This window comes from Candidozyma auris, chromosome 3 (genome assembly GCF_003013715.1).
Source record: "Candidozyma auris chromosome 3, complete sequence".
NCBI classification, from domain to species: domain Eukaryota; kingdom Fungi; phylum Ascomycota; class Pichiomycetes; order Serinales; family Metschnikowiaceae; genus Candidozyma; species Candidozyma auris.
In genome coordinates this window covers 2,300,576-2,323,136 of record NC_072814.1, presented here as the reverse complement: position 1 = coordinate 2,323,136, position 22,561 = coordinate 2,300,576, and the positions used below count along the sequence as shown (strand labels likewise).

The 22,561-nt window shown below is 45.1% G+C and overlaps 9 protein-coding genes and 2 non-coding genes across 11 annotated transcripts; 5 read left to right on the top strand and 6 right to left on the bottom strand. All coding sequences in view use genetic code 12, as the record gives it.

The window, feature by feature from the left end:
- Nucleotides 1–570: 570 nt before the first annotated feature.
- On the bottom strand, nucleotides 571–2,556 carry LMO1 (Lmo1p; the record flags this gene model as incomplete). The annotated part of the gene is made up of 1 exon (XM_029033148.2): nucleotides 571–2,556. One exon carries the CDS (start codon nucleotides 2,554–2,556, stop codon nucleotides 571–573), a length of 1,986 nt encoding a protein of 661 aa, XP_028891740.2.
- A 2,683-nt stretch (nucleotides 2,557–5,239) lies between these two features.
- Nucleotides 5,240–6,663, top strand: STE24 (zinc metalloprotease; the record flags this gene model as incomplete). The annotated part of the gene is made up of 2 exons (XM_029033149.2): nucleotides 5,240–5,257; nucleotides 5,305–6,663. The coding sequence occupies 2 exons, from the start codon at nucleotides 5,240–5,242 to the stop codon at nucleotides 6,661–6,663; spliced, it is 1,377 nt and encodes a 458-aa protein (XP_028891741.1).
- A 9-nt stretch (nucleotides 6,664–6,672) lies between these two features.
- On the bottom strand, nucleotides 6,673–7,383 carry EXM2 (Exm2p; the record flags this gene model as incomplete). Its single annotated transcript, XM_029033150.2, has 1 exon — nucleotides 6,673–7,383. The coding sequence occupies one exon, from the start codon at nucleotides 7,381–7,383 to the stop codon at nucleotides 6,673–6,675; it is 711 nt and encodes a 236-aa protein (XP_028891742.1).
- A 1,293-nt stretch (nucleotides 7,384–8,676) lies between these two features.
- Nucleotides 8,677–10,128, top strand: CJI96_0003672 (uncharacterized protein; the record flags this gene model as incomplete). Its single annotated transcript, XM_029033151.2, has 1 exon — nucleotides 8,677–10,128. The coding sequence occupies one exon, from the start codon at nucleotides 8,677–8,679 to the stop codon at nucleotides 10,126–10,128; it is 1,452 nt and encodes a 483-aa protein (XP_028891743.2).
- Nucleotides 10,129–10,192: 64 nt separating this feature from the next.
- On the bottom strand, nucleotides 10,193–11,679 carry PHR3 (1,3-beta-glucanosyltransferase; the record flags this gene model as incomplete). The annotated part of the gene is made up of 3 exons (XM_029033152.2): nucleotides 10,193–11,350; nucleotides 11,394–11,519; nucleotides 11,569–11,679. 3 exons carry the CDS (start codon nucleotides 11,677–11,679, stop codon nucleotides 10,193–10,195), a joined length of 1,395 nt encoding a protein of 464 aa, XP_028891744.2.
- Nucleotides 11,680–12,503: 824 nt separating this feature from the next.
- On the top strand, nucleotides 12,504–15,527 carry CJI96_0003670 (uncharacterized protein; the record flags this gene model as incomplete). Its single annotated transcript, XM_029033153.2, has 1 exon — nucleotides 12,504–15,527. One exon carries the CDS (start codon nucleotides 12,504–12,506, stop codon nucleotides 15,525–15,527), a length of 3,024 nt encoding a protein of 1,007 aa, XP_028891745.2.
- Nucleotides 15,528–15,608: 81 nt separating this feature from the next.
- Nucleotides 15,609–15,681, bottom strand: CJI96_0003669. The gene has a single exon. It is a non-coding gene; the product is annotated as a tRNA-Phe (tRNA).
- Nucleotides 15,682–15,688: 7 nt separating this feature from the next.
- On the bottom strand, nucleotides 15,689–15,761 carry CJI96_0003668. The gene has a single exon. It is a non-coding gene; the product is annotated as a tRNA-Arg (tRNA).
- A 993-nt stretch (nucleotides 15,762–16,754) lies between these two features.
- On the top strand, nucleotides 16,755–17,890 carry CJI96_0003667 (uroporphyrinogen decarboxylase HEM12; the record flags this gene model as incomplete). The annotated part of the gene is made up of 2 exons (XM_029033154.2): nucleotides 16,755–16,838; nucleotides 16,889–17,890. 2 exons carry the CDS (start codon nucleotides 16,755–16,757, stop codon nucleotides 17,888–17,890), a joined length of 1,086 nt encoding a protein of 361 aa, XP_028891746.2.
- Nucleotides 17,891–18,048: 158 nt separating this feature from the next.
- CJI96_0003666 (uncharacterized protein) lies at nucleotides 18,049–19,812 on the top strand (the record flags this gene model as incomplete). Its single annotated transcript, XM_029033155.2, has 1 exon — nucleotides 18,049–19,812. One exon carries the CDS (start codon nucleotides 18,049–18,051, stop codon nucleotides 19,810–19,812), a length of 1,764 nt encoding a protein of 587 aa, XP_028891747.2.
- A 15-nt stretch (nucleotides 19,813–19,827) lies between these two features.
- On the bottom strand, nucleotides 19,828–22,539 carry RDH54 (DNA-dependent ATPase RDH54; the record flags this gene model as incomplete). Its single annotated transcript, XM_029033156.2, has 1 exon — nucleotides 19,828–22,539. The coding sequence occupies one exon, from the start codon at nucleotides 22,537–22,539 to the stop codon at nucleotides 19,828–19,830; it is 2,712 nt and encodes a 903-aa protein (XP_028891748.2).
- Nucleotides 22,540–22,561: the final 22 nt, after the last annotated feature.

Genomic DNA, 22,561 nt, shown 5'->3' with positions numbered 1-22,561 from the left:
TCATCGTTAGTAAAAACTAAAAAGGTATTCCTAGGGACCGTAGAGGGATCTTTGTGTGGAAAATAAGATGCGCGATAACGGCCGCAAAAAGCTAGATTATCAAGCTATAAAGTTGGAAATGAAATGCGTATGTTGTACTTTAGAATGATCACTATTCGAAATAAGAGATGAGAACTCACAGCTAGATCATAGGATATTTGTATTTGAAACTAGAAATATGGCCCATTTAATGTACATTGACCCATTAAGTACGTACAGTTCAGACTCAACGACTTTGAGGAAGTCAGATTGGGGAACGCCAAAGCATTTAAGCGTCAGACTTTTTGAAAGCATTATGCATAGTTGCCTTGGGCCAATTATCAATCTAAAATAAGACTTTCTCATTTTCGTGTGCGGGACCCATTTTACAGGGGCTCTAAGCAAGAGTCTAGTTACCAGACGAGCGTCATTCGAGGTGCCCTCGAATTCTTTCACCATGATTAACCATAGCTGTCTTTAAAATTGCCTCTAAAGTTGCGGCAGAGGCTTTACTTTCCTCACCTTTTGGTTCGAACGATACCTCCGTCAAAACTACATAACTCTGGCATTCGAGGCATAGTGGAATCCTTCAGTAACTTTTCTCAACTCTGAAAGATCGTAGTACTCGTCATCGCTTCCGCCGTCAAACTCAACATCCACAAAGGCTTTTCCTTCTAGAACTAAAAGTTGAGTGTTTTTCCTAATATCCTTAAGTGAAGCAAGCTGCGAAGTAGTTTCAGCAGAAAGCTCACTGAATCCCAATGAGCCCTTCAACATCTTAAGTCCGTCCAACCACACAGCTTTTTTCATTTCCGAGTCAGTAAAAAAGGTGAGCAATGGCTTCTCATTCTTGTCGAGAAGAGTAAGTCTTTCATAACAAATGGAACCTTTCACCGAGATCAACCTGCTATTCTTGGCTTTATCTTCTTCACCCAACGATTGCCCAATTCTTGTGGATGTGTAATGAGCAATATCCTTCAATTCCACATACAGACTTTCCATTTCCTCCAAAGAAGGCTTCAAAGTTGGCTTTTCAGCAAATCTTTTGTACAAAATTGCCTTTCTGTTCGGGCTGAGCATGAGAAAGTAGTAGCTGCTGTCGCTTGAGTGGCTGCCCGACTTGGCCTTGAGCCCCTCCGCATGAGACTCTGTGAGTACCCATGACCCCTTAAGAAGTTGCATAACACGTTGCTCATACACAAAATCCATGACTTCTCTTTGTAAAGTCTCGTCGAACTCCAGAAAATACGGACTCCATTTGGCTCTGTGCTGACGCTTCATTTCTAGAATCTGGTAGTGTCTAATTTGCTCAGAGGTACGTCTGGTGAACACCTCCAAGGCATCCTCTATCTGTAGATCCTGGCCAAGACTCTCCTCCAAGTACTTGACGTTGGCTTGAAGAAGCTTGACAATGCCCATCATATCTTCGTCATTCTCCAATTGCGCTTTCGTATCCTGCCACAACAACAAGCAATTGTACATGGAATAGTAGATGAAAAGCTCCCATGAGAGAATATGAACGTTTAGACGAGGGTAACGCTTTTTGTCATGAAACACGTTGATCCAGAGCTTAGTGCACTGCGAAATGAAGTGGTATAAGGGAAATGTTCTGTTGTGGTCGCTCATGATCAACTCCTCGTGAAACCTTTTCTTGAACATCATATTTTGGTCCTTTAAGAAGATCTTCAAGTCCATGGCTAAAAGAATGGAGAAGTTTTCTGCGACAAACTTCCTTGGGTCTGCCGTGAAGCCAGCCTTGACATACTCAGCCGTCAGAGCAGGAGTGCCAAACTCGTTCAAAGAAACGTCCAAGAACTCAAAAAGATTACGCATCATGACCTGATGAGACTCTATCAGAAGATCAAACTCAGTATTTTGAAGATACTCGTTCAAGTAAAAGTAGTAATATTCAAGCTGGGCCACAGCTTCTTGGAGCATCTGGTCTGACGAGTCACTCTGGTTGGCCACGGTAGCGAAGAACTTCACGTGCTTCAAACGACCCGCCAACGTGATGATTTTGTCGTACCTAAACTTCAATGCCCGTTTAATCAACCCAGTGACCAAATGCACCGAGTAGAGCAACGTCTTGACATCAGCTGTGGACAATCTGCCCGTGATCATATCGATCGCGTCCAAATGAGTCACAAGGGCCCTGTAGAGCGGGAGATGTACCTCAATGGATGCTTCGTTGGACGCCAGCGGGTAGATCAGTCCCAGAATCGAGGTCAGGCAGATCAGAAGAATCGCCCTGTACAAGTCCGGCAGGTTCGTCTTTCTGGCGGTTTCGAGAAGCGTCAGAAATAACTCCTCGTCGAAAACCAGCGATAAGTTCAAGTTGGCCGTACCTGCAGAGCACTGCAAGAGCTTAGCTAGCACCAGGATCGAGTTGACCTTATCCTGGTCCTCGGCAGCCAAGATGTTTGGCTTGAGCGCTGCTGCGTACGACTGGGCCGTTGTAGCGTCAAGCTTATTGCGGGAGCTCAGCGGCTTCGTCATGAGCTCATTGAGGATTCGATTAATCTTCCACGACTCCGACATTGGTGGTTGTAAGTGATGTAGACGGTGGAGGTGTAGGTTGAAGATTTGAGCGCGGTCCTCGGAAAGTGAAAAAATAAGGAAGCGCGAGTGATTTGGGTTGAAGTGGGCAGAATTTGACGGAGAAGAGGAAGTTAACCTGAAAGAAGAGAAGGGGGTTTCAGTGATGGTATCAGATTTTGCAAATCTCAGATGATAGGTGGAAAAGAGTGGGTCTGTTGGACGGTTCCTGGTACCTGATTCTGCATGTGGGCGAGAATTTCTCGAGGAATGCCAGACGTTGGACAGAAGCGGGAATGTGACGATGGAAGAAATAGTTTGGGTAGTATGAAGGTGAAAAATCTAGAGAGAGTCATGGAGAGCTTCAGTTTAAATCAGATCCTTACTCTTTGTTGAGATATGTACTCAATAGTACGAGTGATGGTGTATTGAAGGCAGGTGCTGGGCATTTTGCAGCCAGAGCTTGCAGGACTGGACCAATTACCACTCGTGGATTTTAAACCTCGATGTTGCGTAAGCGGAATGGCGACTTTGTTGAAAACACTGACAAAATGCTCAATTGAAGCTGCTAAGAAGTACTCCTATGCACGGATTGGCATGGCGCTTCGAGTTTTGAACTTTTTGTGGTAGTAGGTGAAAGATGGGAGGTTGAAGCGAGCCTCATTTTTGCAACATTATTAGGTGCAACGTTACCATCAGAGGAAGGGTGTTAAGGACGTGATAGAAAAAAAGATAAGTCAAGAAGGCTTCACCAAGTAATGCGTCTCGATTTATGGTACTGAAATGAATTCTGTGAATCCCATTTTCTGCACTCTATGCTCATTTTGCAACCATTCCTGGAAACTACAAGGTAGGAAATAGAAGAAATGGGCCATTGAGAATGACTTATTCAACAACAGAACTTAAGGTGGAAACATCAATATCATCGAGAAGGCTCTATACTTATTGATTGGGCCTTCGTGATCTTGCAACTACCGAAGGTAGGCTCTCTCCAATTTCTGCAAGTTCAAGGAAGCATCTTGGGCTTCGCCAATTCTGTGCCCTCTCTGGAAGCTTTTTCGGTTGATTTGCCAGTGTAAATTGCGTCTGAAGAGGTAGATTTCTCCGCCGTGAAAACATAGAGTAAAAATGAGGGTCATGAGGGAAAAGATGTCGACGAACATCAACAACACCAAGTTTCCAGAGGTAAACGACGCCATCATCCGTTGAATTTCAACAATGCAACTGATTTGCAAGCCGGTCATGGCTATCATGACCACAAAGCACACCGAGATTACTCTGTACCTAGGTATTGTGATCTTCTCCATTGATAAGCGAGTTATAACGCCAAGCATAGGCTAGTGTTAGTGGCGGGTTCCAAATTCAATAGAGACTAATACGTACAGAATAACAAACAATTCCTTTGGTGATATAGAAAATCATGGGTAAGTCGATTATCACTTCAAGGGTAAACATGGTGACAAGAAGGTGGACGATGTGACATAGATAAATTAGATGAAAAAGATCGTGTGGGAGCATCGTGCGTTTCTGGAATCTTTCTGGGGCATTGCTCTCATTGTAGTTGTCAATAAAACGGTCAAGGGTATCTGGAGTGAATGTAGCCATGATGGTGGAAGTACAAAAGGTGGGAAATGGCTGCAAAATGTGCGAGGAAGTATTGTGTAGTGGGAGAGATAAAATTCTCTAGCAAGTAAGCAGTATAATAGATGCTGGAGCCTTTAGTTACAATTCAATGATTGTATTGTTTCAAACTAGTGTCGTTACAATCTTTGGCTACCGGAAGAGCTTCTCCGATGCTGACAACATCTTCAGATATTACTTGCTCTAGCCAAAAAGAGGTCCTAGGACACATCGACTTTTCCATATATGTGGCTCAAGGTGTTTTAGGGCTATTATTCTTCGGCTTGATTGTTCTCGAGGCTTCACTGCAGAAGTTAGACGTGGGAAATTTGTAAGTGCCAGAATGGAGATCCAACTGGCAATTTGAAACCTTGAAGACTAGAACGATTTTGTCGCAAAAGACGAGCAATAATAAATTCCTTACAGCAGACCACCAAGACAATCATTCTTTTACATTTTTTGCTTCGAGCCAACTCATTTAGTACCATTAGGTTTTGGATCTACTTCAATTGAGCCAATCATCTCTTTGACAACGCAATTAACATGGTAAGCAATTTTCGGTTAGGTAATGTATGACCTGTAGCCGAATGGCTCTTGAGTCACATTAAAGCCTACTGTCCATCCTCTATTCTTTATGAAAACTTGTAATTCTGGAAGTTGAACTATCCCACACTATGTACTTGGCAGATACTGTCAGTGATCTCCACTGAGATATTCCAAAGAACGTCTAGCACTTGCAAGTGGTTCACATATTTTTTAGAAACCGAATTGGAGGCACGAGCTTTTTTTGTCCATTGGCTGGGTTCTGGAATGGCTGCAAAACTACCACTACGTAGGGGTCGACTGAGCTTCAAAGAAACAGGCCACATACAGTAGAATAGAACACAAGAAAAAAATTCCAAGCACCATCCAGTCTCAAGAAAACATCCTACTTTGTAAAAAAAATTCAAATCGCTGAAAAAGACCGAACTTGAAGGAGTGCTTCTGCTCCCGGGGTAAGCTGGTGTACGGGTCTACATTCCCCTATATAATTTCTCCTAAAAACACGTTAAGAACCTCCATCACCATGCTTCAGTCATTTGCGGTATGCCTGCTCAAATTTTCCAGATGATGAATTTCTACTAACCCCAGACATATCTAGACAACCCATCCATCAACTGGAAGGCGATTGTCACGTCTCTTTTAATTGGCAAATACGCCTTTGAAACGTACATCAACTACAGACAATATCAAGTCTACCATAGAACGAAACCGCCAGCTTCGATCGAAAAAGAATTTACCCCAGAGGTGTTTCACAAGAGTCAAGCTTACTCTCGAGCAAAGTCAAGATTCGGCTTTGTTTCAGATGCAATTGATTTGTTGAAGGATTTAGCTGTTCTCAAATTCGACTTGTTGCCTCGCCTTTGGTCCGTGGCTGGTTGCGTTTCTAGTCGCTTAGGCGGTGTGCAATTCATTGGTAGGTTTTTTGGTGCTAGTGTGATGCTGCAGAGCATTGTATTTTTCGCCATCAACTCCGTCATCTCCACATTGGAGGAATTGCCCTTGTCCTACTATAAGACCTTTGTTCTTGAGCAGGAATGGGGGTTCAATAAGACCACGCTTACAACATTTGTGAAGGATACAGTGAAATCGCTTGTCATCGGAATTACCCTCTCTTCGCCTTTTATCTACTTGTTTTTGAGAATTGTTGATGCCTACGGCCCCGGGTTTGTTAAATACGCCATGGGCTTGACCTTGGCGGCGCAATTGATCCTCATGACCCTTTTCCCTATCTTGATTCTCCCATTATTCTATAAAATGACTCCATTGGAGGATGGCGAATTGAAAACAGAGATTGAAGCATTGGCAAAGAGAAACGAGTTTCCTCTCACTCACTTGTATGTCATTGATGGTTCCACAAGAAGTGCCCACTCAAACGCCATGTTTGTCGGCTTGCCCTGGAGCAAGAAGATTTTGCTTTACGACACCTTGATTGAACAAAGCACCGTGCCCCAGGTGGTAGCCGTGTTGGCCCACGAGATCGGCCACTGGAGATTGAACCATTTGCCACAAATGATGGCCTTCTCCCAACTCTCGGTTGCCATCACGTTTGTCTTGTTTTCTGCGTTCCTCACCAACAAATCGCTCTTCCAGTCCTTCGCTTTCCCTGCCAACGGGCCCCCATTGGTTGCATTTATGCTTTTCAGCTACGTGAGCTCCCCTATCAACTGTCTTGTGCAATTCTTCAGCAACCTCTTGTCTAGAAAGAACGAATACCAGGCAGATGCATACGCCGAGAAGCAAGGCTACAAGGATGAGTTGGCTACCTCCTTGATTACCATGTGCACAGAAAACTTGAGCTCCATGAACACCGATTGGTTGTACTCTTCCTACAACCACTCCCACCCAATTTTGGCCGACAGGTTGAGCGCTCTCGGCTACAAGTCGGAGTCCAAGGTGGGCAATCTCCACTTGGACATAGAAAAGAAGGACGAAGAGAAGACAGAATAAGTATATCCATCAACCATACTTCTTTTTTAAAGTATTGTAAGTCATACGCATCAGTTCGTATCCCAAGTGGATTTTGCCCACGAAATGATCAGCTAATCGTCTGTCGTTATCGAGTCTGGATAAGTATGCTCCGCATACTTCACAGACTTGAAGTTTCTGCTGGGCTGTCTGACCAACGTTCTCTGCAATTACCCTTGCTTGTTCTGCCAAAACATCTCTTTCTCGTAGGAGTTTGTCCAAGGCGATAGTCTGTTTTAGTGCCATCGTGATTTCTTTCGCTTTCCCCAATTGGGTGATCTCCAGAGTCATGAGCCCGATTTTCACATCTAACTCATCGAGCTGACGTGTAACTGAGGCAATCTTCTCCTTCTCCTCGGGAGTATTTTCTAATCGTTTCAACGCCGTCTCAATGGTGAAGTCAATCTCCGCTAGCCACTTGTGCAAGATTTTGTAGTACTCGTACTCGAAGTCGGGCAACTCCTCCCCAAGCGTCTTTGTTCTATACTCATATTCGAGCTTATGTTTGGTAAGATGCAAATTAGGACATTTCCCTATATTGAGCTTCGTTCCTTCGAAAATGTCGTGAGGGCAGCTTCCTACGAGAAACGCTTTGCACACTTTGGGGGATGTGAGTTCGACTTCTTTCCGTCGAGGCTGCGGCAGTATTAGGGCGTCTTTGCCCATGAGACGCTCCAAAAGCGCCCTCTGTTCGTCTGCCATGAAGGATTTGTAAAGTTTTGATAGAAGTGTGGATTGCAATGAGCTTGATGGGTGGGAGTTGATACCAGGCCCATGCAGGACGGTCTGGGGAAGAAGACGGCCAATGGTTCATTTTTTGCTTTGAAATCGAGTTTTGAGGGCACATGGTGTTTTCATTTGATGAAGACGAATGTGCTTTGCTCTGGAAGTAGTTTATGTGATCGACTTGAGCTCTGTAAGTGGTTTGCAGCCATTCTGATTACGAGGGTGCTACTTTCTTCATACGAGATCAAGGAATAGGCCAGCGGATCTTCAGATAAAAAAATCTTAAGATGAAACAAAATTCACCTGCCTTGGTTGTGTCGAGAACATCTTTTGCAGTCTACCCAAGTGGGTCTGATGTAATTACATCTAAGGCTCAGTGTCCTGTACCACCAGCACGAATATGTAAGCAAATAAATATCTGAGAGATTCGGTGATATCTCAATGGGCTTCATAATGTATAAAGAACAGGCATGTCCTAGTATTAAAATGGCTGGTAGTTTATTCAGTTAGGGAGCTACATGATATCAAGGAGGGGGCACACAATACGGACCCTTTCAAAACTAGATCACTACCACAGCTTTACCATCTATTTTAAACGTCAGATAATTCACAAATGGAGCTAGAAAGCTGGCTGAAGCCCCCCAACAACCCCATGAAGTTTTGTTTTTGCGCTCCATCTAGAATTCCCTTTACTGCAAACACAATCTTACACACTCAGCACTCACGACACATCCACAAAGAGCTGTGAGGCCAAGATCCCTCTTCATTCTTTATTTGAACACCCCTCTGTCTTACTCACTCTGCTAACAGATTCACATGTCCATCTTGGAGCTGTGGATTCATATGATGGTCCTTTCCACATTAATCCACATCACTCCTCTCACTTTTAACAGTTTCTCAGTCTCCTGATAACAAATAAGAAGCGCTGAGTTTTTCGCCACGTTTCACCGCCACCATCAATCTCTCTCTCTCACTCTACCTTCCTCTTTCTCTCAGCCGTGGCTGCGAAATCTGACGCATGGAAGCCTGCCACAGAAACAGAAACAATACTGTTCGTCGCCGAAAACAATCAACAAAGAAAAAGCAATGTAAAACGTCGAAGAAATTGAAAATTCCACTTCACTCCACAAAAAGATCTCTTACCGAGACTTTCACCACCTGTTTTGACACATCCTTCAAGTACCTCCCACCCACGTTTCCTGCAGAAGTGTGGCCCAACATGTCTATCTGGCAGCGCTAACCTTGTACCACCCACTTCTTCTTCATGCAATGAAAAAGTACCAGCTCATGGGCCGCCGCAAGGTGGCCTCGTCCAAACCTGGCTCCCCGAAATACCCTCCTTTGCACCTCCACTCGCTTCCGTACGAGATTTTGCTGCTCATTTTTGGCTACCTAGCCTCAGACATCGCTACCTTACTTCGCCTATCGATGGTGTGCCAGAAGTTTCACAATATCGTGTGCAAGAACTACGTCTACCATAGCGTCATTTTCAAGCTGACAGCCCATTTCCTTCGGTTTGCTGCCATCCACTTATCGCTGCGCACGTCGTTGGCAAGACGTTTTGGCTTGAATGAACCAAGTTCAATGATAAACTACCTACGGAAGGTGCATTTTGTCAATCCGCCCACAAATAACCTGGCGCTGTCGCTGACGAAAATTGCTGGCACTTACAATGTTGAAAACGTCAATCGCAGCTCGTCAATGTACGATACGTGGGTGACTCACTTCAAGTGCCTTTTGAACGAAGCCTACGGCTTGAAGGAAGTGGTCATTAGCGAGATCTCGCCGCAGTTTGAGTTTCCCGTCGAGTTCATGGCTCCTACGTCTCTGCCAAAGTTCCCATTCAAGAGGCAAGCACCTGCAAGAACGCTAGAACGTTTAGTGTTGACAGCGCAGTCTGGATGGACCATCCCGTTCAAGGTGGGCCAGATGCTGATCTTTGCTCACGTATTTGACCACATTGACGAACTACGACTAGACAACTTTGTGCTCAACGAGGGGAAGCTACTAGGTGATGCCTGGGAACTAAAGCTCTCAGTGGGGTCTCTTGTTGCCTGTGCATGTATTTATACCGACACCAAACGACCAACAAAGCGCCGTTGCACCGGCTTGTTTTCAAGCACTTGTCTGCTTCTGCTATTAGAACTAGAGAATGGAGCAGACTTGTCGCTCATTGACTCTATAAAACTGAACGGGCGCCTATCACGCCTTGTCATAGATATTGGATCCAAAGTATTTTACACTTCGGGCAAGACATTCAATTTCGCCAAATTCAACAGTTTCTTCAAGTTAGTTTGTTCTGGACAAGGCTCGTACAGTGGCTTGCGAGAGATTGTCCTCGTCAACTTCGATTTGTTCCACGATTTTAGCCACCAGCATGAAAAACGCACTCTAGAGGTGATCCGCGAGGATAGCGAGCTGGCCTCGCTTGATATTGGACCTCCTCCAGAGGAACCTTCGAACAATACGTTCGAGTACCTTTTGCGGTACTTGCTGCAAGTTCCAAATCTTACTATCGTCATTAAAGAACGACCAAAAGTCATGCATACCTGTGTGAAATGTGGGTTCACCGTGGAAGAATCGTGTAAGAAGATTTCTTCCTTGTTGCCCCACGAATGGCTGATTATATTGGCCCCGGTTCTTCTCAACCCCAAATGTTCTGTGAACATTTACGATCATCTGTGGTCGAACTTGTTTACTCGCAAGGCACGACTAGACTAGAGTAAAGAGCATAAAAATACACGAGATAATTGCGAGGCAAGGCTTCAACAAAGGAGCTGCAGTGTTAGTAGATCTTCCGAGATTTGATACATGGCCTATAGCAGTGATGGCCTCCATACGTACCGCTGTTGGGAATAGTCTGCACTGGTAGGCGCAGTCCTCTGCTTGACGAGCCTGGTGAAATATCCCTGATGACTCGAACCGTTGGCGTTCCCAAGGCTTTTCCCAGAGGACTGAAAACTTTATAAGAGGACTGCAATTGTGACTCTGTGAGAGTAACATACTTGCCCTTCTTCACATCAACACCTTGGTCTATAAGCTTGTCTGCTACTGAAGACGGAAGCCCTTGTTCAACGGCGAGGTTTTTAAATTCGCTCTTGCAAGTTGGCTGTTTGTAATCGTGCTTAGCCACAGAGCCCTTCATGTTTTCGGAAAGAAGATGGTTGGTGACCACGTCGTAGTTGATATCAGGAACAGTCTCGAGCTGGTATTTGAGCGCAAGGAAATCGTCCAACAAGATGACATCGCCGTTGTCCAAGACCTTTACAAGCCCATAGTTATTGGTCTCTTGCGAAAACTCGTAAGCTAGGCCCCCGCTAAATACACCGATCATATCATCTGAGTACAACGCCTGGACTTCAGAAAACATCCTTGGCGTCACCTTGTTACAGCCGTACTCAGACAAAAATACCGGTCTGGTGTAATCGGCATAGTCGCTGACCAACTTGTCGTATCCACTGGAATAGAAAGTCTGATCCCCACACCACTGGTACGAGTTGACGCCGTAAAAATCAGCTAGGTCAAAGGGACTCTCGTCAATGCACTCCAAGTACTCCGATAGCGGAATTCGATAATCCAAGTCGTCGGCAGCCGAGTAGCCCACGGGGATTTTGCGGGCCAAGTTGGCATCAATGTACTGCTTGATATCACGAACCATTGCCTTGACGAACCTAGGAGAGTGAGCGGCGGAAATCTTGTCGTTGACGATCTCGTTGCCGGCGAAAAATCCCAACGTGTTGTTGTAACTGCCAAATTGCTCCACCACCTTAAACACATTTTGTAGGTACTCTGCTGTGTAAGTGGACCAAGGCTCGTACCTGTTCAAATGGCGAGCCTGCTGAGGAGAGTTTACGTCTAGCACAAGGTAGATGCCTGCCAGCGCAAGAAGTGTCATACACACATCGTGATCGAGATCTGGGTTGACGGTATAAACACGAATCGTCTGCTGTTAGTGAAGCCTCAAAGGTGGTGGTAAAGAAACATACGTTGATGCCGAGCTGCTGGAAAAGCGCAATGTCTCTGGCGCAGATATCGGGGTCAGAAAGCGGGTCTTTGTTTTGTGAGGTGACAGAAGAGCCCCCAGGCTGGTAGTCAACGCCCTTGATGTAGAACTGGGGTCAGTATGGCGAGAGCAGGTGGTTCGGGAGAAGTTTTACGTACGGGCTCCTGGGTGACGGAGTCGAAGAAATAGCGGCCGTGGACCTTTATAGGGCTGATCAAGGCGAGCCCTTGTGGTACCCAGAACATAAGTAACCAAAGGAGAGGAAGCATTTCGGGGGAGGTGTTGAGAGGGTTGCTTATGGCGGTGAGAAATGGTTGCAAAAAGTGTCTGGTGAGGGTGTCCCGATTAGGAAGGTGCCCATAAAACCTGTAGACCTGAACAGATGGGTTTGCAGAAGGCTAATTTATGTTATTTAGACTTTTATTTGAAAACAGGATTTAAAGTTGAAGCTTCATTTTGATCGGTGAACCACGTCCTTTGGAGAATCCGTTGAATAATTTTGGTGAGGTAAGGTATCACACTACTAGACCTTTTTTACAGTACAGCGTAATAAATTGTAGCGTACGACGGCATGCTAAAAATCCCGGATAAGTCTTCGATTCTCATTCTGATGAATTTGTTCAGGATTATCAAATCAAGCATGTGTATGCTTTGCTATGCATTGCTATTCTTCACCTTTTGGAAAACATCCAGGAAAGAAGAGAAGATGGTCACTTCTGGTTGGTCAAGAAGGGAAAGAACCTCTCTCTGGCATTTTGAACACCTTTTTGAAAAAGATGTTGTTACCTTGTACCATGGTTGGAGAAATGGTAATCTGTGGACACCCGTACACCAACTGGTCCTTATTGGTAATAGACACATTCTTCATAACTAACCCTTGCTTGGTCACTATCTGCAGACTTTCACCTCGATCCGTAATCACCAGAAAATTCGTAGTACTGTACTCTCCTGACAATCTAATGTGTACATTTCAAACCCTAATTAATACATCAGCTCCAGAAGTGGTGCACGGGTGTCATGACTATCTCAAAACATCACTGTAATTAGCAACGATAATAAACTAAGTCACAGTTCCTAGCCAATTGCCCTTATCATGGCGTCGACAGAACTGCCCCACAATTCAGATGATCCACGAACTCCCCAACAGGGCAATCTGCACAATAAGCCCAGACACACACCTAGACGCCATGCCTCAGTAAGACCAAACAGGCCAAACTGGTTTGTAAGAACGTTTAGGAGCCTCTTCAGATACAGGAAAACATCCTTGACGTTTCTTGTGTTCTTGGTGTTGTTGGGCACTATCTTGTTACTGTACTTTGACAATCTGCTAGAATACTCTGTTTCTTTGCCTTCGGACGAATTGGAGAAGGAAGTGTTGAATGACCTGTGGCTCCACCTTCAAAACATTGCCAGAAAGAAACACACGTATACGTCCAAGGCCAATGACGAAGTGCACGATTATCTTGAGGCAGTGGTGAAGGCATTGATTAAAAATAAGCAGTGGGCGGAGTACGACAATGATCTCAATGGCACCAACAGGATTATGTATCTGAGTGAGGTTAAAGGAAGCAATGGTGGGGGTGACTTGGTCACATACTATGAGAGCAACAATGTCCTTGCACGTATCAACGGAACGAATCCCGAGTTGCCCGCTCTTCTTCTCAGTGCACATTTCGACTCTGTGCCTTCCTCTTATGGTGTAACAGATGATGGCATGGGTATTGCTTCGCTTTTGGGTGTCCTCCAGTTCTTTACTTCAAAAAAAGCAGACCAGCCAGAGAGAACCATCGTATTCAACTTCAATAACAATGAAGAGTTTGGTTTGTTCGGTGCTAATGCCTTCTTGTACCATCCTTGGTTCAAGCAGACCAAGTATTTTCTCAACCTCGAGGGCACAGGAGCCGGTGGCAAGGCTATTTTGTTCCGTGGGACTGACCACGGCATTGTGAAACACTACGGCTCTGTGAGATATCCATATGCGTCCTCCATCTTCCAAGAGGGATTTAACAATGGCTTGATCCATAGTGATACTGATTACACGGTCTACTTGCGGAAAGGTGGTCTTCGTGGTCTTGATGTGGCCTTTTACAAGCCAAGGGACATATACCACACAGCCAGGGATAACATTGCCAACGTCAACATCAAGTCACTTTGGCACATGTTATCTACTGCGTTGGATTTCACCAACGATGTTGCTTCAAGACTGATCGGCTTGGATGCTGATCCCGAAGGCGCGGAGAAACAGAACGCTGCTTACACGTCTTTCCTCAACACGTTCTGGAGCGTCTCTACCGATTCCGTGTTTATCTTCAACATTGTGCTTTTGGTACTTGTTCCTGTGTTGAGCTTCCCTTTGGTGTTCTTCATTTTCAAGTACAAAAAAAACTGGAACGTGAACTTTGTTAATGTCATTAAGGTTCCAATCTCGTTGATATTATCCGCTGTTCTTTTGAATTTCATCACCGATGTGGTAATTGTTCCTCTCAACCCCTTCTTGATTAACAACTCGAAGGGTGTGTTGATTTCGACGTTGTTTTCGTTGTTCTTGCTCTTGAACTACGCCTTGTTGAACGGCATGAATATTCTCTTAAAGCCTTTCAAGGGACATTTCCACGACGAAAAACTCATTAGTATCATTGAAATCTCGTTCATCACATGGGTCATCCTCCTATATTCCACTATTAAGCTTGGTTCCCAGAAGAAGTCTGATGACCACTCTGGAGAATTTGACATTGGATTCCTCTTCTTCCTTCAAGCTGTGGCTGCCATCATTGGTCTTCTTGGCTGGAACTTCAAGAGGTCTCCCAAGAAGGACACCATTGAGGAAACGAGACCCCTCTTGGGTACATCTAGCGAGCATCATGACGAGGAGTACGAAAATAATCAGAGGAATTACGGATCCCCTGATGATGACTCGATCGAGTCCTCTTCATTGTCTTTGCAGTCAGGATTTTCCGATGCATGTGTGAAGCATGAAACCAAATCTTTTAGTTATGATTGGCTCATCCAATTTCTTATCATCGTTCCCCTCTCGTCTTATATCATCTACAATAACGGCTACTTAGTCTTGGATGGTTTGAACAAACTGATCCAGGAATCGCTAGCTGCGCAGAGCTTCGTGTATCAGTTTGCACAAGCTTATGCTGTGTTTTGGGCCATCCCTTTCATTCCTTTTATCTTTAAGGCTAACAGGGTGGTAGTTCTTGTTCTTATTGTTGCGTTACTTCAGGGATTCTTCACGATCAATTTCACCTCGCCTTTCGACGCGGCCAATCCAATAAAGTTGAGGTTTTTGGAAACTCTTGACTTGAATGGATCCTCTGTGACCAACTCAGTGCAGGTGTATGGCCGTAATGATGCCTTTGTCAAAAATATTTTAAACGATATTCCTTCGGTGAAAGAGCAAGGAGCCGAGGTTAGGGTGGAAAAAATTGGTGATGGTATGGCCAGGTACGAGTACCCATCTAAGTGGGAACCAATTCTTGCTCCGGGAGTCAAGAATGCCCACGACTATTTGAAAATAGATGTGTTGAAGAACTCGTCTTCCGAGACTAGTTCGCCATTTGGGTTGCTCGCAGGTGAAATCCGGATTGTAGCACCCAAAAACAGAAACTGCCGAATTGTTTTCAACGTCTCTGACTCAGTCACAAAAATCCTTGAACAAAGCTCACGTAAGATATCATCGCCAGTGAGAACCGCCATAGTATATAAGAAGGGCGCCGAAACCAACAGCTCTACGCCAGCATACGTTGTCAATGGCATCCCTGAGGGCTTCTCTAGAGACGCTGATGGGAACTTCTTATTCAAGGATTACAATGGCATCGATACTCTTCAATTGAACAAGCTAAATTGGGACAAGGAGTACCATTTGGCGTTCCAGTGGGTTCCTGACGTGGTGGACGCAGGTAATGTCAATACAGAGAAGGTCAATGTCAGAAAGTTGGGTATTAATGTCGAGTGCTTCTGGAGTGAAACAGGATACATTGCAGATGAAGGCCATGACGTGAGCCGGAGAATCCCTGCCTACGATGAGCTTCTTCATTACTCGCCCAATTACGTGAGTTGGGCCAACCGAGAGCGCGGTTTAGTTTCTGCAACGAAATACATTGAGATATAATTGTTTTGGGTTAAGGAATACCGGATTTAATAAATATAATAGTAAATGATGACATCTTGGTGAAGAATGCCAAAAAAAGTATGCGATTTCTGTGGATCGAACACAGGACCTCCAGATCTTCAGTCTGACGCTCTCCCAACTGAGCTAAAACCGCCAGAAATAACCCACGCCGGGACTCGAACCCGGAATCTTTTGATTAGAAGTCAAATGCGCTAACCATTACGCCACGCAGGCCAACTAGATGGCATATTGCACGTTTGGGTTAACTAGTCACGTGTAGAGATTTAGCGGTGTCACGTGCATAAAATCAAACATGCAGGACAAATCACACATCTAGAGTTGTATGATACTTCCCGCAATTATCAGGAGCTTTTTTAATAATTGAATTCACTAATGTCATTGCTATTGCTGAGATCAAATTCTTGAAGAATGCACGGTGACACTTATAGCAACTGCTTCGCAAAATTTTGAATCTAGTATCGGCTTCGAATTATCAGTTTTTACAAAGCCCTCATGTTGTCGAATGTATCAACCGTATGTTGCTCTAGAGGTCTAAGTACAGCTTTGGTTTTTTTTGGTTTTCACTTCAAATTTCAATATTGTTTCAGGTGTTTATTTCGCAGCCGTTCGCTTCAAAAGCGCAACAAATAAAAACCTATGAAGATGCTACGAAAAATTTGTTTCAGCTTATCAAGATTAAATGGATTCAGTAAGTCCACTGAAGGCTCCCAAGTGATTCCTCGAAGCTACAGTAGAACAGAAGACTGATAATATGTAAAGATGGAATTTTTCGCAACCGTCAAACTCTTCATCAACATAGGACAAATTAGGTGATAAAGCTAAGTGTAAAAACCCGACTCAATGCTTTGCACACATAGAGTTCAACTCTTTCGAATTCACTTCCGAAAATAAGTCAATGACATTGAGTTGCTGTGAACATCTGTACCGTTTAGTGAGGCAGGTTAGATGAAAGTCGCTATCCATCAAAAGTTATGAAGAAGAGGAGGAGTGGCAGAACTCAACAATTCACAAGAATAAGGAATAAAAGAATAATAATAACAAAAAAAAACATCCATCATCTCATTCCATCCTTAAATTAAACCTCCATTTCCTCGCTGAATGGAGACAGTGGGCATATGACACCCGTGCACCATCACCACTACTGGTTGCTTCTGGACCCACATAGTTAGTGCAGCTCCACACAAACGAATATCTTCACGAACTACCATGCCGTTTGAGCCTTTGAAAAACGATCTTATCTTACGAGCTGCAAAAGGCGAAAAGGTCGAGAGACCGCCTATCTGGATCATGGTATGCATCTTCACTATCCACTTCTAGTTGTCTATTGTACTAACTGCCAGAGACAAGCTGGGAGGTACTTACCCGAGTATCACAAGGCTAAGGGAGACAGGGATTTTTTTGAAACTTGTAGAGACGCAGAGATTGCATCTGAAATCACCATCCAGCCTGTAGACCACTTTGATGGCCTCATTGATGCTGCCATTATCTTCTCGGATATCTTGGTGATCCCTCAGGCTATGGGGTTTGAGATCAATATGGTGGAGGGCAAAGGGCCTGTTTTCGTTGACCCATTGAGAGAGCCAAAGGATTTGGATAGAGTGAATTTGAAGCCAGACGTGCTCAAGTCGTTGGACTGGGCCTACAAGGCCATCACGCTCACCAGAACAAAATTGAAGGGCAGAGTGCCATTGTTGGGCTTTTGTGGTGCTCCATGGACGCTTCTAGTGTACATGACCGAGGGCCAGGGTTCTAAGATGTTTAGATTCGCCAAACAGTGGATCTACGAGTTCACTAAGGAATCCCACGTTTTGCTCCAGGCCATCACCGATGCTTGCACGGAGTTCTTGGCACAGCAAGTCGTGGCAGGTGCCCAGATGTTGCAGGTATTCGAGTCGTGGGCCGGTGAATTGGGACCCTACGAGTTTAACGAGTTCTGCTTGCCTTACTTACGCCAGATTGCTGAAAAATTACCCAAAAGACTCGTGGAGCTTGGTGTGGAGGAGAAGATTCCCCTCACAGTGTTTGCCAAAGGTGCATGGTACGCATTGGACGACTTATGTGAGTCTGGCTACGACACTGTGTCGTTGGACTGGCTCTACAAGCCAGAGGATGCTGTTAAGGTGGTCAATGGAAGAAGAGTGACATTGCAAGGCAACTTAGACCCTGGCATCATGTATGGATCTGACGAGGTGATCACACAAAAAGTGGAGCAGATGATCAAGGGTTTCGGTGGAGGCAAGCAGAACTACATCATCAACTTTGGCCACGGAACACACCCATTTATGAAGCCCGAGAAAATCGAGCATTTCCTCAAAGAGTGCCACCGTTTTGGAAGTGCCTAATTTTTTTCTTTTCCTTTTGCAAAGATTTTGCCACTCTAATGACTCATTGCGTAAATAGTACATCATAGACTCATGTTTGCAGCCAACTAGGTGTATAGGTTGTGCATAGTAGCATATATATATCATGAATTGTTGCCATCTACTTTGTTGCATCAACCATGACTTCTGTGGCTAAAGATGACTTGTATATATTTTCCTTGGGCAAAGAAATAACAAGCAGCTTAAAGTTGCTTCAGTTCGACGAATACGCTGCCATTGTTGATCCACTGAGCCACGACGTAGTGAATAACAGACTCAAAGAAGTCTCGCCCAATGGTGACCCCAAGCCCAAAGATTACTACAAATCTGATCTCCATCGCCTTAATTTGAAGAGGCAGGTTAACAACTTACCGCCTTTGATGGAGGAGGAGTTCGAAAAACTTATAGAAACACAATCTTTAGAGAGCATATCAGGATCAGAGGAAAGCGAAGACGAGGATGAAGAGACACAGAAGATGGACACTCTTTTTGAGAAGTTGTCTACGAGCGAGGTTGAGGACGAGCACAATGTCAGCCACATGAACACAAACTCCCCCTACATTCTTTTCCAGTCCCCTTTAGTGGACCTGGGCAAGGCCTTTGGCTTGTACAAGGCACTTTTTACGAAGTCATCATTAGAGTCGGGGGACGTTTTCCCCGAACTAAATCGCATTGCATCCGAACCAGTCGGGCTGGGCATCTCAGTGCTACTCATGATTGGAGGAGGCCATTTTGCCGGCGCAGTGATCTCTCATCAGCGAAGAAATATGAAGGGGCTAGCGCCCAATCACAAGATCTCCAAGCAGGAGCAGCAGGTGAATGTGTTGCAATCAAAAACGTTTCACAGGTATACTACAAGAAGGAAGCAGGGTGGTTCTCAGAGTGCGTCTGATAACGCTAGGGGTAAGGCTAATTCGGCCGGTTCTTCCATCAGAAGGTATAACGAGCAGGCATTGCAGCAGGAAGTTAGAGATCTTCTAGCGTCTTGGAAGGAGTATTTGGATAAGGCAGATTTTGTATTCATCAGGGCTAACGCTGTGGCCAACAGACGGACGCTTGTTGGATACGAAGGCGCTCCATTGGGTAATGACGATAAGCGGTTAAGGAGTTTCCCCTTCACCACAAAAAGGGCTACGCTTTCTGAGTTGAAGCGAGCGTGGGTCAGACTCTCATACATGCAAGTGGTGGAGCTTCCGAAGGTCACAAAGAAGGCACCAGAGAAGGCGCTCGAAGCTTCCCGAGTACAGCGCAAGACACCGTCGCCAAAACCAGAATTGTCTGGTTCAGACAAGCATACCAAAGAACTCATAGATCTTTTAAAGAAGCTGCGGGCGCCATTGATGATTAATTACCTCAAAAAGCACAATCTCAGTGCAGACTTTGAGTTCACCCCGGCAAATCAGCATGCCTACACACCCACGCCGCTTCATTATGCCAGTTCTCAAGGGCTCCATCACATGGTACAGGTGTTGTTGGTGAATTTAAAAGCAGATCCTACTAAGGTCAATTCTGTGGGTAAAACAGCCTGTCAAATGAATTCGAACTCAGCGGTGAAGAAGGCATTCCAGATTGCCAGGTATAGTCTAGGGGAAGATTTCGCTGACTGGAAGGCAGCAAAAGTGGGTCCACCGAAGTCAAAGGATGAGTTTGCGCAAGAGGAAGAACAACAGAAAAAACAGCAAGAGGCAGAAAACCGTCGATTAATAGAGGAAGAGTTGGCAAAAAAGACAGAGATGGAACTCAAGAAGCCTACCTTCTCTTCAGGAGGCACTCTTGGAGGGAAGACCATTCAAAGTCGCCTTTCAGAGACGAGTGAGTTGACAGAACAGCAAAAGACCCGACTAATGAGAGAACAACGTGCCAGAGCGGCTGAGGCTAGATTGAAAAAGCTTCAGGGTAAATAAATGCAATTGCTTTGTCTATTTGCAACCTTCCGTGACGTGCGTAAATACATATGTTAATAAGTCCTCTGATTCCAGCTTCTGTAGTAGCAGGTTGACTACATCATCTTCCACATCAACATCCTGTAAGCATTCTTTGGGATCGAAGTGCCTATAATGAGATAAGGCTAATCTGATGGATTGCTTTTTTGCATTCGTTTCTGGACTCATCTTGTGAAGATCCAGTGCACTCATCCAACCCAGGGAGGGTAAATCATCATCTTCGACAGTCTCCTGAGTGTTGCATACTTGTGAAGACTCAAAGCTTTCCCCCGTTCCCGAACACGGACAGTCAATCAAGTCATGGGTGTTGCAGTTTGTATCCACCACATTAAAGAGATCTTTGAGGTCCTCAAAATCGAAAATATTCAGGGAAGAGTCAGTCTTGTCATCAAGAAACATATCACTTAGCGTGTTCTTCATGAGTTGTCGCTGAAATATTTTTTCATCTATGCACCCAGTGGTGAAGAGCCTGTAGATGTATACTGGTTTGTTCTGTCCGTCTCGATGGATTCTCGCCATCGCTTGTAGATCCACCGAGGGATTCCAGTCGTTATCGAAAAGTACTAATCTCGATGCGCTTACTAAGTTTAGACCAACACCTCCTGCCTTGGCCAGAAGGAGAAACACACGGAAGCCTGGTGTTTTTTGGAATTCATTGACAAGCTTATCACGAGTGTTGCCTGCGCTAGACCCGTCTAGCCTTACGAACTGAATTCCAAGCTTTTGCAATACTGTAGTGAGGAAGTCTAACGTCTGGGTGAAGTTGGAAACAAGTACAGTCTTCTCTCCTCGCTTCTTGAACTCAAGCAAGAGAGGTACTAGCACGTTAACCTTGCTTCCTGTAGTGCGAGACACCAACGAAGCAGGATCAAGCTGCTTTCTAGCCTCAACGCCCAAAAGGGTATTAAAGAAGGAGTCCTTTGCTAGTAACGATGGCGAATTGCATATTTTTCTGTAAACCATGATAAGAGCAAGAGCATCTCGAGGATCCGAATCGAGGAGAGCATTGAAGTTTGAAGAGCCGATGACAAGTTTGAAAAGCGACTTCTGAAGTTTAGTTGGCGGACAAAATAGAAGAACGTCTGTCTTCTTAGTCAAGAAATTGCTTATCACCGCATGGGTTCTTCGTAGGGTAAAAGTCTTGGTGATCTCGATAAGCTCATTGCTAACTCTTCTGCCTTCTTTTATGATGTCTTTGCTGAGGCAGTTGACGTCTCGAGCACGCAAGATCGGCTTGGCAAAGCGTCTTTGGAACTCGCTCAGCGAGCCAAAAATCCCTGGGTTTATGAAATTTGCAATGGCGTAAAACTCATTCAAATCATTCTGGATCGGGGTGCCGGTGAGCAATAACCTTTTTTTCACATTGAGACTGTCAAGCAACTTCATAACCTTACTGTTATTGTTCTTCAACCTGTGGCCTTCGTCGCAGACAAGCATGTCGAAATCAACCGCGGAGAGCTCTTTGGAGCACAGCAACAGCTTCTCATAGCCCATGATCAACACTTGATACACTTTTGTTTTTGCAAATCCAACAACGTCCTGCTTGTCTTTCGCTGGAGACTGGTTCTTTCCGTTTAGCGTGAGTATGCCAATACGGTTGGTGTCCAACCACTTGCTAAACTCCTTTCTCCAGTTGTCAATTAGCGTCACCGGGCAACAGATCAAGACCTTCATCACATCCAGAGTCTTCCCTGGTGTGCCGCTTTGCTTGAGCAACGTCCACAACACAGTAATGGTCATGAGCGTCTTTCCAAGACCCATTTCATCAGCCAAGAGGACACCATTGTGGCCATTGTTTCGAAGGCCCAAGAGACCCTCGTAGATGAAAGCCACACCTTCACGTTGATGCGGGCGAAGGAATTTCGAGAGATTCGGATCGACTACGACATTGTTGGCGAGAATCAAAGGATCACTATTTTCCAGGAAAGTGCCAGTCTTCAGCTTCGTAGTTAGTAGCGGCGGCTTGTACGCTGACGCCACAGAGGTATCGCTCTTTGAATCGCTGACTTTCGTAATTGAAGAGCAATTCTCCTGGGAAATTGCAGGAGAAAGGGACACTTGACGAACCTCGGCCTCTCCTCTCCCTTCTCCATCCACTTCAGCCTCATACTGGCCCAACACCATGATACCCGAGGTGTTTGTATTCGTAGATCTACCCATAACCTTGAACGTGCCGTTTCCCTTTGTATCTGCCTTGAGCAAGACCTCGTTCTCCAGCACCAAGACGTACCCATCGCCCTCCCACGACTTGTTCTTCTTCGTGGATTGTTTCCTCCACTGAACCGGAAGACGATACGCTTTGGACGCGCTACTAGCCAGCGCACTTGGTCTGTTTATGTCCATCTTGATGCGTTTTAGTGTCGGACGGGCGCCAGTGCCCTGACTAGATCTCTGTGGACGCGTCTGTGAAGCTCCAGAAGCAGATAGCTGGGACAGCCTGGGCAGCAGTTGAGACGGCAGTTCAAGAGCCTTAATTCTTTCCAGCCTGTTCAGAGCAGCATCTTCAATTAACCCATTCAGACTATTGAGGTGTTGTGATAGTGCATTTCCCAGTTCTTCGTGAGCCTTAACACCGTTCACCAGAGAGACCCCATTTTTTCCACTCACCTTGTCTCCAGTTCCGTTTCCAATACCCTCATCAAGTCTTCTCGGCGGCTTGAACCCAGAAACACGTCCTCGTCGGTACATGCTACAAACACGTAGTGCGCAC